Source organism: Dama dama, chromosome 15, assembly GCF_033118175.1.
Source record: "Dama dama isolate Ldn47 chromosome 15, ASM3311817v1, whole genome shotgun sequence".
Lineage (NCBI taxonomy): Eukaryota > Metazoa > Chordata > Mammalia > Artiodactyla > Cervidae > Dama > Dama dama.
In genome coordinates this window covers 11,927,601-11,942,954 of record NC_083695.1, presented here as the reverse complement: position 1 = coordinate 11,942,954, position 15,354 = coordinate 11,927,601, and the positions used below count along the sequence as shown (strand labels likewise).

Sequence of the window (15,354 nt, the reverse complement as noted above, 5' to 3'; positions counted from 1 at the left end):
ACGTGGGTTCAATCCCTGGGTTGCCGAGATCCCCTGGAGGAGGGCACGGCAACCCACTCCAGTATTCTTGCCTGGCCATTCTCATGGACAGAGGGGCCCGCTGGGCTACAGTCCATGGGGTCACGAAGAGCCAGACACGACTGAAGCAAATGAGCAAGCACGCACTTGGGCAAGTCGTGTTCTGACTCGGGTCAGTTTGGACCTGCCTGAGGGCAGAGGAGAGGTGTGGGCCCCACATCCGCTTCTGTGGAGGTGACAGGTGACACAGCCACTGACCTCTGCAGCGCCCGGGGCTGACCCCGCAGGGCGGGGCCTCACAGGGCTCCCCTGGGGACCCAGGGAAGGCCTTTCAGAGAAGGGAGACCCAGGGAAGGCCTTCCGGGTATGAGGCCCACGGGATCTCAGGCTCGGCTGCAGCCCCCTTCCCATATAGACAGGTTCTTGGGACTGCACCTCTCGAGTCAAGAGCAAATGCTTCAGTTGGCAGTCACTGGCTTTAGTTTGGGGTTTCTTGCTGTTGTTTGTTTGCTTTTTGTTTTTGGTGTGGAAGGCATTTTGAGAAACTTTATGACATAATGGGAAATACACAGGGCCTGAAATAAGGCCAGGCCTGGGTTAATATCTTGGCTTGGCCACTGACTTGTTCTGTGACCTTGGGCAAGTTATTTCACTGCCCTGACTTTCCTTTTTCTGATCTGTGAAATGAGAAAAATGAAATCCTACTTCCAAAGTGGGTGACAGGACAGGAATGAATACATTTGAGAAAGTGAGCAGGTGGTCACTAAATACAGAAAGATGGGGCTCACTCCCATTACTGCTACTACTGCTGCATGATTGCCACTGCTTTAAGAAGTATGTATCCAGGGCCCAGCACACTCCTAGGTATGCATTCAAGAGCTCTCAGAGCCCTAAGACATCTGATAAGGGAGTTTCAGGACTTTAACCCCACAGCAACTATGTCCGAGTGCTTTATAAAATATGCGTGGTAAGTCGCTTCAGTTATGTTCATCTCTCTGCAACCCCATGGACTACAGCCCGCCAGGCTCCTCTGTCCATGGGATTCTCCAGGCAAGAATACTGGAGTGGGTTGCCAAGTCCTCATCCAGGGAATCTTCCCGACCCAGGGAATCAAATCCACACCTCTTATGTTTCCTACATTGACAGGCAGGTTCTTTACCACTAGTGCTATGTGGGAAGCCCTTTTAAAACATATCCAAATAAATTCTGGGGTAGCTTCATTACAAGTTGAAATATGTAAATACCTCTCTGGAAGAACTGCAGACTTGAATTATAATGCAGCATTTTACTATTAACCCATAAGCCATATAAGCTTCCTGCTTTACACTTAAAAAATGTCTTCTGAGTGAAATATCATATTCCTTATATGTAAAATCTTAAAAGAAATGATACAAATGAACTTACAGAAAAGAAACAGACTTGCAGACCTTTAGAAAATGCACTTAGAGAATGAACCAGGGAGGGTGGGTAGAAGGAAGGGATAGTTAGGAAGTTTGGAACGGACATGCGCACAGTGCTCTATTTACAATGGGTAACCAGCGAGGACCTACTTACTGTACAGCACATGGACCTCTGCTCAACGTTTTGCAGCAGCCTGGAGGGGAGGGGGGTTTGGGGGAAATGGATGCATGTATGTGTATGACTGAGTCCTTTCACTGACCATCTGAAACTATCACAACATTGCTTGTTAATCGGCTATATCCCAACAGCGGCTTCCCCGGTGGCTCAGTGGTAAAGAACCCGCCTGCAATGAAGGAGACACAAGAGAGGTGAGTTCAGTCCCTGGGTTGGGAAGATCCCCTGGAGGAGGGCATGGCAACTCACTCCAGTATTCTTTCCAGGGAAATCCCATGGACAGAGGAGCCCGGCGGGCTACATTCCATGCGGTCGTAAAAGAGTCAGACAGGACTCAAGTGACAGAGCAGCAGTAGCAGCATACCCCAATATAAAACAAAATGTTTGTAAAACAGAAAAACAAAATGCCTTTTGAGATGCTTAATGTTTTACATGAAGATCTTATAAACCACCCTTAAACCACAGCTTGCTAGGAAGAGAATATCCCCCAAAATCCCTTCGTTTTGAAAAGATTAGAAAATAAAGTGTGAAGTTAAGAGTTTCTTTTTGACTGCCTTAACCATGTCAGACATTCATGACTCTGTCCAGCCGATCATCATTAACAAACCATGAATGAAGACCCAGATGATGACAGGCAAGCGCATCTGCAGACAGTACAAGTGAAGGGGCTGGGGAGAAGATGAATGATGATGGACACATTGATTTGTATGGACTGGAATGTTGAGTTGAAGCCAAGAAGTTGAGAGTTGATAGAGGAAATGGAAATTTCTGCCTTTCAGTAAAACATATACACATGAGAGTGGGATGATGAAGACTTGGCTTGGCAATACTTTAGCGAAATAATTGAGGAGGTTTAGATTTTAAGATGCTGAAGCTCCAATACTTTGGCCACCTGATGTGAAGAGCTGACTCATTGGAAAAGACCCTGATGCTGGGAAAGACTGAGGGCAGGAGGAGAAGGGGACAACAGAGGATGAGATGGTTGGATGACATCACAGACTCAATGGACATGAGTTTGAGCAACCTTTGGGAGATAGCGAAGGATGGAAGCCTCGAGTGCTGCAGTCCATGGGGTCGCAAAGAGTCAGATACAACTTAGTGACTGAACAACAAGATTTTAAGAAGCAAAAGTGAGAGCAGAAGATAGGACTTAGAGGAAGTAACAGGTCCCTTTACTGTGAACTGAGTAGGTGACACCTGGAAGTATCTGCTATGGAGGGCATGGACAGGGAAATCTCAGTAAACATCTGGGTGAGGGCAGCTGAGATGCTCAAGGTCTAGACCATCTCACACCAAGAACAGACAGGACTGTTTAGCCTGAAGCTGAGGGCTGAGAAGGGAAGGAAAGCTTCCTTCAAACTGTTAAAGGATGGCACAGGTGGAGCAAGGATGATGCATGCTTCAGGATCGGCAGGTGTATCCAGGTGTACGGGGTATTTGGGTAAGGCCATGAGGAGCAGATCTAGTGCAGTGAGAGCCCACTACTGTGGCTGACAACACTCACAGGGGTGCTGAGTGAGATACGAGGTCTGCTCCAGGGGAGAAGCAAGAGGACTCCCTCCTTGAACAGACAGTACAGGGGGGATTCTGTAATTCCGAAGGTCCAGCTAGTTTCCCTTCTATATTACAAACCCAGGAAAGGGCTGCAGAATAACAAAGTAAGACCCATGAGAGTTCACCAAGACTAGCTGAAATATTTTGATCTTCTATTCTGTTGTTCGATAAACCGCAAAAGAATGGCACTTGGGAGATCTCATTCTTTCCACTAAGGCAGCTTTGAGGCTCAGAGAACAGAACCCAGGCTCTGGGACTGGCTAAGGCCTCAAAGTAACCATAGCATTTGGAGGTGAGGACCAGCATTTACAGAGCATCTCACAGCACGGGGACTGTGGATATGACGCTCCATGGTCTACACATGTGTCCTTTCATGCGTTGCTATGGTTCTGTTCTGCCATTTCAGAAATGATTTCAGGTAGGTTGCAAGGAAACATAAAACATGTCTAGATTTACCTGAACTAAAAGTTAAATGACAGCAGATAAAAATACAAGGAAGAAGGGGCTTCCCCGGCAGTCCAGTGGTTAAGACTCCATGGATCCAATGCAGAAGACCCCAGATTCCATCTCTGGTAAGTGAACTAATATCCGAAAGGCCATGCAATGTGGCCAAATTTTTAAAAAAAAAAGTCAACAGGAAGAGAACATATATATACACACTTCTAGCTGATTCACATTGTTGTTTGACAGAAAACAACAAAAGCTTGTATAGCAATTAGTCTTCAAATAAAAATAAATTTTAAAAAATACAAAGAAGGAAAGCAAAATGAGTACAGGATTAATTTGGTGTTTACAACTTTTAGGAGGCACATAGAGATAGTCATCCCATTTTACACATGAGTTAACTGAGGCTCACAGGTTGAATTTTGTTGACTATGCAGGCTACTTCATTTCTTCTAATAATTTCCAAAGAAATCTGTAAGCAGGCCAAGAAGCAATAGTTAGATCCAGACATGGAACAACGGACTGGTTCCAAAGTGGAAAAGGAGTACGTCAAGGCTATATATGGTCATCCTGCTTATTTAACTTACACACAGAGCACATCATGTGAAATGGCAGGCTGGATGAAGCACAAGCTGGAATCAAGATTGCCAGGAGAAATATCAATAACCTCAGATATGCAGATGACACCACCCTCACGGCAGAAAGCGAAGAGGAACTAAAGAATCTCTTGACGAAAGTCAAAGAGGAGAGTAAACAAGCTAGCTTAAAACTCAACATTCAAAAAAACAAAGATTGTGGCATCTGGTCCCATCACTTCATGGCAAATAGATGGGGAAACAATGGAAACAGTGACAGACTTTATTTTCCTGGGCTCCCAAACCACTGCAGATGGTAACTGCAGCCATGAAATTAAAAGACGCTTACTCCTTGGAAGAAAATCTGTGACCAACCTAGACAGCATATTGAAAAGCAGAGACATTACTTTGCCAACAAAGGTCTGTCTAGTCAAAGCTACGGTTTTTCCAGTCGTCATGTATGGATGTGAGAGTTGGACCGTAAAGAAAACTTGCACCAAAGAACTGATGCTTTGGAACTGTGGTGTTGGAGAAGTCTCTTGAGAGTCCCTTGGACTGCAAGGAGATCCTACCAGTCAGTCCTAAAGGAAATCAGTCCTGAATATTCATTGGAAGGACTGATGCTGAAGCTGAAACTCCAATACTTTGGCCATCTGATGAGAAGAACTGACTCACTGGGAAAGACCCTGATGCTGGGAAAGATTGAGGGCGAGAGGAGAAGGGGAGGACAGAGGATGAGATGGTTGGATGGCATCACCGACTCAATGGACATGAATTTGAGCAGTCTCTGGGAGTTGCTGATAGATAGGGAAGCCTGGCATGATGCAGTCCATAGGGTTGCAAAGAGTCGGACACGACTGAGTGACTGAATGGGACAGGCTGAATAATTTCCTAAAGTCAAACACCAAATGGAGCATATGGGCTGGGATTTTAATCAAGGTCTTTTTGAGTACCATCACCATCTCAGGAAGAGCTGAAGATGAAGTCATACTGATTATCTTCTTCCTGATTAGGGTGGGGCAAGATCATGATATCTGTAACTGAACAACAACAAGCAAAGGCATGGAATGCAGAGCTGATTTTTTTTGTAAAGCAGTCATATAGAATGATTCCAATTTTAAGCCAGCAGAGTGGTCCCATGGACATGCTTATAGTATACTTGTTAACAAGAATGTTGTCCAGAACTATTTAACATTTTAAAACGAATCTGGACAATATAATAGAAATATAACAACCATGAAGTTTCATGTGCCCTTCAGGTGACTGTCACATGTGTCTCCTCATAGCTACGGTATTTAACAGTTTATAGCAGACTTTTGGAACTTCCCTGGTAGCTCAGTGGTAAAGAATCCACCTGCCAATGCAGGAGCTGTGGGTTCAATCCTTGGGACAGGAAGACCCCCTGGAGAAGGAAATGGCAACCCACTCCAGTATCATTCCCTGGGAAATTCCACAGACAGAGGAGCCTGGCAGGCTACAGTCCATGGGGTCAAAAAAGAATTGGACATGACTTAGTGACTGAACAACAACAGAAGACTTATGATGTATCAAAATCAAATCATTGTGAATAGAACTTTTCCTTTTTCAGGGCTGAAGACGTGCCACGTCAATTCAGTCATGCCCGACTCTTTGCAACACTATGGACTGTAGCCCACCAGGCTCGTATGTCCATCGGATTTTCCAGGCAAGAGTACTGGAATGGGTTACCATGCTCTCCTCCAGGGAATCTTCCTGACCAGTCAACTCTTTTAGGACCGAGACACTGGATAAAACAACCAGGGCCATGAGTCAAATACTTTCTAGCTTAAACATTTGCTTCATGTTAATGATAAAGTTTGGTTATTTAGCAGTTGTTTATATATAAAGAGAAGGATGATAAATCATAATATCAATATGTACTTCCAAAGCTCTTTAAAAGTACTCTAACATAAGAGGATTTATAAACATCAGGCACTATTATTACAGTGCATTTGCCATCACTGCCTGTAAATTAAATGGAGACACCAGGCAGAACTCATCAAGACAGATTTTAAAGACCTTAGTGAAGAACAGTTTAATGGTGAACATTGTGTTGGTGGCAAATGAAATCCAGATTATGATTTCCTTTCTCTTTTACATAATATTGCTTGACTTCATTAAGTTAAGAAATAGTCATAGAACACCCACTGTGTGCAGAGCTGTTCTGTATGCCCAACACAGGGGCACAAAGACGAAAACGAAGGAGTCCAAACTTGGAAGGAGGATCAGTCCACACCAGTCTTTGGTTCACTTCACGACAGCCACAGAGCAAATTTGTTTCCCAAAAGCGATGGCTTCGGTACCTCTCATCCTAAAAGTCCTTCCCGAACCTTCCATTCATTCTTCAGCAGGTGGAATGATTCTCTGCCTTTTGAATCTGTGTGGGTGGAAGTGGAGGTGTGTGGGAGGGGAGAGCATTGGATGAGAAGAGCCTGGCCGAGGGAGGGCTGGGAATGAAAAACGTGAATATGTGATGCATGAAAAAGTACTGTGGAAGATAAGGACTGAGGTGAGGTGGGTCTGCATCCGTGCTGTCCAATGCAGCAGACTCTGGTCACAGGCAGCTACTTACATTTAAATTAATTAAAACTTGATAGAATTTCAACTGCAGCCACATTAGCCCTGTGGCGAGTGTGGAGGGCTGCCACAGTGGAAGAGGCAGACACAGAGCACTTCTATCAGCGCAGGGCTCTGGGGGACTTCTCGCCAGGCAGCAGTGAGCCACCACTGACTTCGTGGACAGTGTGACCTGTGCTGCTTCTGGGGAATCAACCGGAGAGCAGCTTAGTTAGGTGGGCAGAGGACATGCTTGTCACCGGCCCCCAGTGAGGAGCAGCGTTCCGGTACAGATTCTGTGGATCTCAAGACAGACCAGGCTGGGGCAAACTGACAGGCCGGAGTCATCAGGTAGCTGGTGACTTACTTACTGTTTCCACAGAGAATGAAAAGGGTCCCAGGGGACTTCCCTGAATTCAGTGGTTAGGACTCTTTCCTTCTAATGCAGGGGGCATGGCTTTGATCCCTGGTAGGGGATGGAAGATCCCACGAACAGCAAAAAAGAAAAAAAAGAAGAAAGAAGCTGGCTCCTTAGGGTTCAGGGCTCACTGGAGTCTTACAGAAACCAAAGGCAGCTTTAGAAAGTCTGGGAGGAAAATCAGAGGACTGGAAAGTGAGGGAGCAGGGGTGAAGAGGGAAAGGGAGCCAGGTGGGGAGATGATGAAGGCCCTTTATCACACCCCAGGGTGAGGCTGGCAACCCTGGGGCCCACTGGCAGACTGTGCTCACTGATACACAGAGAGGAGAGTATCTCTTAGCTGGGACAGTTAGTAAACAATCAATTACACTAACAACTGCTTGTCTGCATCAGACTGAAAAGAAAGTAATAGGACCGGCTACAGAGACACTCAAAAGTAAGAATAAGAAGAGTCATTAGTGCTTGAAATAAAAACCAACAGTTTCAGATACAGAGAATGAGCTTTCCAGAGGGCTGGCAGGGATCTAGATGAGATTTCCTGCCATTTCCTTTCTGGGTTCCCACCACTCTCACTGTTCCAAATTCCATCACTGATCCTTTAAGCAGATGACCACAGGGCTCTGTATTCTGAGGCTTAACACAAGGTGACAAGAGACTTTTGGCTGACTGGCTTCTACATCAGCGTCTCTCCCTGCCCCCCACCAGCTGGACTGAATATTTTCTCCAACTTGGCTCCTTCAGGGAGACCTAATGAAGACAGGACGTCCTCATGCATACCTATAGACCCTGCTGCTCCCTTCTCAGCCCAGGACAGTCGACCAAAACCCCCCCACGTAACAGAGTGCTACCCTGAGCGAAAGAATGGGTCACAGCATCATCATCTCATTGTGTGGCTGAATAAGGAAACACTCGAGCAGCCCATGTTTTTAAGTAACCTTCACAAACCCACAATTCATATCTCAGTGTATCATCCTGAATGGGTGGCTGACTCTTGGAAGTGAGGAAACTAAATATGAAAATACTTAACTTGTACTGCACAGGTGTTAGGATGACTCCCCTCAATAAAAGCATCTCACAAAGATTTCCCCACTTCCCTTGCTATGGGAAGCCAGTCAATCCTAAGGAAAATCAACCCTGAATATTCATTGGAAGGACTGATGCTAAAGCTGAAGCTCCAATAGTTTGGCCACCTGATGTGAAGAACAGTCTCACTGGGAAAGACCTGATGCTGGGAAAGACTGAAGGCAAAAAAAAAAGGGGGGGGGTAGAGAATGAGATGGTTAGATAGCATCACTGACTCAATGGACAGACAGGAATATGAACAAACTCCAGGAGATAGTGAAGGACAGGGGAGCCTGGCGTGCTGCAGTCCACGGGGTCACAAAGAATTGGACATGACTTAGTGACTGAACAACACCCCCTCCAGTTCAAGGGGATGCCTTTTGCTTATCAAATTCTTCCCTGGCCCCCTACCAAAAGCTGGTTCTCAAACTTATCTGAGAACAGGAGACAAAAAGAAATCTTTTATGTTAAAGATCACCTTTAAAATATCGTGCACTTTCCTGAATAGTTAAAAAGCCTATGAGATTGTCACACTTCTTATTCTCAAGTGTTTGTACCTTCCGGAAGTATGATTTTCCGAGCTCCACAAAAGTCCCCCAAATTGTTTTCTCCTTGAGAAGCTTAAAGAGAAGCCAGTGCTGGTGGCTTTCTTTCCTTCTGACTCTGTAAATATGCCCAGCATCTCTTTGGATGCATACTCAGTCATGTCCAATTCTTTGCCAGCCAATGGACTGTAGCCCACCAGGCTCCTCTGTCCATGGGATTTTTCAGGCACGAATACTGGAGTGGGTTGCCATTTCCTTCTCCAGGGGATCTTCCTGACCCTGGGATTGAACCCACATGTCCTTCATCTCCTGTACTGCAGGGAGATTCTTTCACCACTGAGCTACCTGGGAAGCCCTAGCCTCTATTTAGACAAATGCAAAGGAGACTCTTGCTTACATGTAAGTTTCAAGATGGCTTCCCTTGTACAGCAACCAGCCCACCTTTTCGAAGTTGCGGAACCTGCCAGACACAGGAGCGGCCTTCCCCGCCTCCCGGTGGTCTCACAGCACTCACTCACCTTGGGGTGCTCCAGTTTGGTTCGATCTCCCCCGGACCCCTGAATGGGAGCCCCCAGAGATGGTTAGCGCAGTCGGGAGGGACAGGAGTTCCAGGCAGGGCAGTCAGGCCCACGTGGCAGTCCCTGTGTTCGAGGTGCTTTATGACTATTGACTCATATTCCCCCACAAGGCTCTGAAGTAGGCCTTATTCCTTCGGCTCCATTTTACAGAAGAGAAAAGAAAGGACTGAGGTACCCCGCATCAGATGATGAAGGTGCAGTGTGAGCCCTGGCAGGCTGGCAGCCTGCGCTGGGCTCTCATCATAACACCCGACTGCCTGCCCCAGAAAGATGTGCGTTTCCATTCACAGAAACCATCTAACCGCACGGACCTCCTAACCTAACTCTGGCCCCTGTGACACACGCGGGCGCGTTGTAAAGTGGCAGGGCGAGTGTGCTAAGTCGCTTCAGTCGTGTCTGACTCTGTGCGACCCTATGGAAGCCTGCCAGGTTCCTCTGTCCAAGGGATTCGCCACGCAAAATACTGGAGTGGGTTGCCATTTCCTTCTCCAGGGGATCTTCCCAACCCAGGGATCGAACCTGTGTCTCTTCTGTCTCACCCTGGCAAGCAGTTTCTTTCCCACTCGCGTCACCGGGCAGAGCCATGGGCAATGTAGATACGTTACAGAAGATGGATTAGGGCTTGGATGGGACAGCCCAGGTTAAGGCTTGTAAATGAGGGCAAAGGAGACAACCTGGCTGGAGACAGTCCGGCTCATCTTGCCCCCTCCTCTGGCTGTTCTCAGGTCCTCCCTCCACAAATCATTAGTGGCTTTTGAAAGTTACTCACAGAACCACTACTCCCCACCACTTCGGACAAAATCATGGCCCTAGCAGGATTTCCCTGCTGCTCCAGTGGTTAAGACTCTGCCTTCCAATGCAGAAGACAAGGGTTTGATCCCTAATCAGGGAACTAAGATCCCACATGCCGTGTGGCACAACCAAGAAAAAAAAAAAAAGAAAAATCACAGTTCTGGCTCCATCACTGTTTGCTTGAGGAAACTTATGACTGACCAGTACAAATAGCCAAGACAAGGCACATGCATCATCTTCTACAAGTTCAAAGGTGCTCAGAAAAAAATGGTGTACTGACTTTGAGCTGTGATGCATGCACACTGGTACAGGCATGGCATGTATATTTCAAAGGCCCACAGAAGGAAGATGAGCCCCCAAGAAGCAATCTCATCCAATGACTAGACCATGATTCCTAAGACAACCTGTCAAGGGCAACTGTTAAGAGTGGGCAGTGATTGCTATATTTAAAATGGATACCGAAAAGGGCCTACTGTATGGCACAGGGAACTCTGCTCAATGTTACGTGGCAGCCTGGATGGGAAGGAAGTTTGCTGGAGAATGCATACATGTATATGTATAGCTGGTCCCTTCGTTGTTCACCTGAAACTATCACAAAATTGTTAATTGGCTAAACCCCAGCACAAAGTAAAAAGCTTTTAAAAAAAAAAAAAGAATGCAGAGTGATAACTCATTTTCCTTCATAACCGGTGAAACCTAGACTGGTACCGACTGTAAATTTGCCGTCAGTAGACTTGGCCCAGAACCTGGAAGCTGAGTGGACCATCCGGTGCGGGGTGGGGGTGGGGTCGCGAGGGCCTGGGCTTCTCACAGACAGAGGTCGAGGAGCATCCTGAACTCAAGTCTTAGCAAAGCAAGTCAGCAATGATTTTAGGATCTTACTTGTAGTTTTTCTCCCAGAATTTCACTGGCCTGACATACGATGTGATAAAAATGACACTCCCGAGAAATGGGCTCAATGGAGTAGAAACGATGGATGTGGCAAACGTCTGAAAGAAAAGCATGGCAGAATCTGAGGATTTTGAGTTAAGGCTCAAAAAGTGTGTTCATTGTTATTTTTCTAACTAATATTTGAGATTTTAACAAGTTTATATGAAAGCCGTTTTCTCACCAAGGAAAGAAAGATGGGCATCCCTGTGGTGGCTGTAGGTACATTTTTGGAAATGTAAAACTTTCAATAGTATCCTGCTAGGTCTCATTTATCACCACTGTGAAAACCAAATGATTCTCATAAAATTCCCAGCAGTCTCAGCACAATTCATGGCAAAGATTTAATATCTAAGAATTGAAAAGAACAGTGCTTTTTCCTGAGATAACATTATCTGAACCAGACATGCTGAGGCACATTTACTAAAGTACTAAGCAGCTTTATAAATAATTAAAATTAAATTCCACTTTGAAAGTAAATAAATACCATTGTTTGGGAAGACAGCATCCTAGTTCCTCAAAGAATCTTTTCCCACTATTCAAAAATCTGTGTCTTTTATCACACACTGAACACCAATAGATCAATTCAATTAAAAAAAGAAAAAAATCCAGCTCATATCTGGTTTATAAGCTAAAAACATGTACACATAAAGTCACAGTGTGTTGCCGGCTAAGTCATCTCCCTAGTACTCTGTATGGGTTTCCTACTTGTTGGCATGCCTCAACTTTACATACTCTGATCAGAAATGTAATTGTCCAAAATTAAAATAAGTATGGCTCTAACTTTTGGGTTAAGCTCAACTAATTGATCTCTGGAAATCTGGGGGAGGTGTAGAGGGTTAGTCCCTCCCCAGTTTCCCACTGTCATTGGAGAACTTCCCCCAGCGGTCAATCACACTCCCATCGCTGTGGTTCAGGGGTGATGGTGGGGCCTGAGGGGAAGAGTCAGAGGAGCAGAGCTGACAGAAGTCAGTGGGGAGCCAGACTGCCCAGGTTTTACATATGCACGTGAGTCCTTGTCCTTCAGGGTGAGGGCCTGCTTGATTCTACTGCAGGTCTGATCTGATTTATAAGGATGGGGCTTCTCTGATGGTCCAGTGGTTAAGACTCCACACTCTTAATACAGGAGGTTCAGGTTCGATCCCTGGTCAGGAAACAAAGGTCCGCATACTACAGGGCAGGGCCAAGAAAAACAAAAATCTTGTCTCCTGTAAGGCTGATTTTCCCACCTGGAAGGGAAGATGTGCCTTTTTCTCATTGTTGCACCAATGGAGGTCTTATTTCTTTAGTCCATCTTTACAAAGTTCCAGTGGACAGTAAGAAATGCCTCCACGCCTGTCACAGATGGGAGGGCTCTGTGTTTCATTACCTACCAGAGCATAGAAGGGCTTTCCCGTGTTATCAATGGCAGGGCTTAGTTATGTGATGCAGGCCTTCAGAGACCCATTCACGTATAAACACAGAGGAGCGAGTGAGCCTTGTCTGTCTACAGGCACTTCCCTGAGCATTTTCATAGATGTAAAAGTTTTTCTTCATTTGTAGGGAGGTGGGAGGGGGGATGGGGATGGGGAACACATGTAAATCCATGGCTGACTCATGTCAGTGTATGGCAAAAACCACTTCAATATTGTAAAGTAATTAGCCTCCAACTAATAAAAATAAATGGGGAAAAAAAAAACAAAAATAGCAAAAAAAAAAACCAAAAAGTTTTTCTTCATTTATAACTGTATCTTTTTTTTCTTCCAACTTGCTGTTTATTTTCATCTTGAGGAGTGAAATGACACACCAGCCATCAATAACCATGTTGAATTGTTTGGATATCAAAAGATCTCATTTGTGCTACAATTTCAGTCCAGTTCCCTTTATTCTGACCTAGGTTCAAATGCAGAATCAGTTTCTTGTTAATTTGAACACTGGAAAGTTCTAAATATCTCTACTACATGGGACTTCCCTGGTGTTCCAGCGTTTAAGAATCTGCCTTCCAATACAGCAGACATGGGTTCCATCCCTGGTTGGGGAACTAAGATCCCACATGCGACCAGGCACCTAATCCCATGTGTCACAACTAGTGAGACCGCTCACTGCAACAAAGACACAGAACAGCCAAGAAATAGATTTTTTAAAAAATTTTTAAACAAAGTATCAACAATTAAAAATTTTTAAAAATACCTCTGCCACAAAACATACCAATTTACTACATCTCCATCATCAGAAGTAAAAGGAACTACACAGGAGATGTCACTGAGAAAAGCTGCTGAAAAAGCAGAGTGGGGTCACAGGGGAGATTCCTGAGGAGTGGGGTGCTATGGGGAGGGGAAGAAGAGAGGCACATCCACCCTGGCAGGTTCAGGGGGCCCTGTGCAGTCTGCAGAAGAACCAGGACAGAGTCAAGCGGAAGCCAGGCTGAGTGGGCTGGCACTGCCGTTCTTTTTGCTTCTAAAGATAAGAGTATGTTATCCATTTTTTAAACACCAGAAATAGTTATCCAGACATTAAGAAATGAGGAAAATATTGCTAGCTTATAAGAAAGTTCAAATTTGATAGGAAAGAAAATGAAGCCTAGTAAGTCAGAAGTAGGGCAGCAGTGAGCAGAAGATCTCATAGTTTATTTTATTTAGGGGCAATCAGTAAATATACATATATTTATAAATATATATTTTTAATATATATCAGTAAATATATATATATAAATACAGAAGATCGTGACTATAACAACTAAGGCAGTACTGAGAAATGTTTCCTTTTTGAGAGCCAAGAGGCGGGCCTAAGGGGTAGATGGTTGTTGTTCAGTTGCTAAGGATGGAGACTCCTTAAATAGGTTCAGGTTTATCTGAGGGCATTTAAAATGAAAATGTCAACATCGATACTTAAAAAAATAATTGGAAGCTCAAGATGACATGCCAAATAGAAAGCAGTCTTTCCAATACACATATTTAATAGAGCGAATCTGGCTAACTCTGTCTAATTATTTGAAGATAATGGTCTTGCATGGTCTCTGCATATATTAAAAGGGTGAGCATTCTCATCCTTCCCTGGAGGTTACAAGCTCAGAAACTAACACAGATGACTGAGGGAGAAAACATGCTAGGACTGGAAAAACAATTTACTAAACAGTGACCTGCTGGCCTGAAAGTTAATTCAGTTTCAAAATGGAGCAAATTAGTCCCTTCTCAACACCAGGATGGAACCCACAGCTTCCTAATAGAGTGATAAAATCATTAACATTTCAAAATTAGTCAAGATCCAGGGCTGGCATTTAGGAACCTGATAGCTTCATCCTGATGGCATATATATCTGGTTTTTTAAATGATCTCATTCTATTCCGACTGGTATGATGTTGGGCTGCAAACAGCAAATAGTTACCTTTACAATGGGCTTCCCAGGTGGCTCAGTGGTAAAGAATCCCCCTGCCAAGCAGGAGATCAGGGTTCGATCTCTGGGCGGGGAAGATCCCCTAGAGAAGGAAAAATCCAGTATTCTTGCCTGGGAGATCCCAGACAGAGGAGCCTGCAGGGCTGCAGACCATGGGCTGTAAAAGAGTTGGGCGTGACTCAGTGACCAAACCACACCACCACCTCCTTTACAACGGACCCGGGATGGGAAGGTGTCTTTGGGTGATGAGGAGGGTGCTGAAGCTCCTGCAGGCCATCACACCAGCTGCAGTCAGGCTCCACGGCCACTGGAGGGTCTGTCCCTGAGCAGAGGCAGGCGGGTGTCACTGATGGGAACAGTGTTAGGAGCAAAGCATGAGAATTCGTTGTGTCCGAAAACCAAATCCATCCGTCAGGAACACTGTTGTTTAGTCGCTAAGCCATGTCCAGCTTTTTGCGACCCCATGGACTGTAGCCCACCAGGCCCCTCTGTCCATGGGGTTTTCTAGGCAAGAATATTGGAGTGGGTTGCCATTTCCTTCTCCAGGGGATCTTCCCCACCAGGGGATCAAACCCGAGTTTCCTACATTGGCAGGTAGATTCTTTACCTTTGAGCCACCAGGAAAGCCCATCATGAACATACTGAGATTTAATGCCCACTGTGCTCCATCTGAGATGGATGGCACTGTCACCTTTGTATTTAGAGGAACTATCAAGTGCCAGGTACCACATGCTTGTGTGTGACCCCTCAACACACAAAAAGGTCAGGTAATTGAAAGTTATGGCTCCCAGAACAGGTGTAATTCAGCTATGGAACTACAAGGAGTAATTAGTATTACTAAATTCATTGAACAAGGAAGAAGCCACAAGAAATGCTACAGATTTCTGTGAGATCAAATTCAGGATAAAATTGGAAACCAC

At 45.2% G+C, this 15,354-nt stretch overlaps 1 protein-coding gene across 1 annotated transcript in view; it reads right to left on the bottom strand.

The window, feature by feature from the left end:
• The window catches only part of PCNX2 (pecanex 2), a 300,345-nt gene that overhangs the window by 87,014 nt on the left and 197,977 nt on the right, over positions 1-15,354 (bottom strand). The window contains exon 23 of the mRNA XM_061162994.1: positions 11,018-11,147. Within this exon, the coding sequence (XP_061018977.1) occupies positions 11,018-11,147 (130 nt within the window). The remainder of the gene's footprint in view (positions 1-11,017; positions 11,148-15,354) is intronic.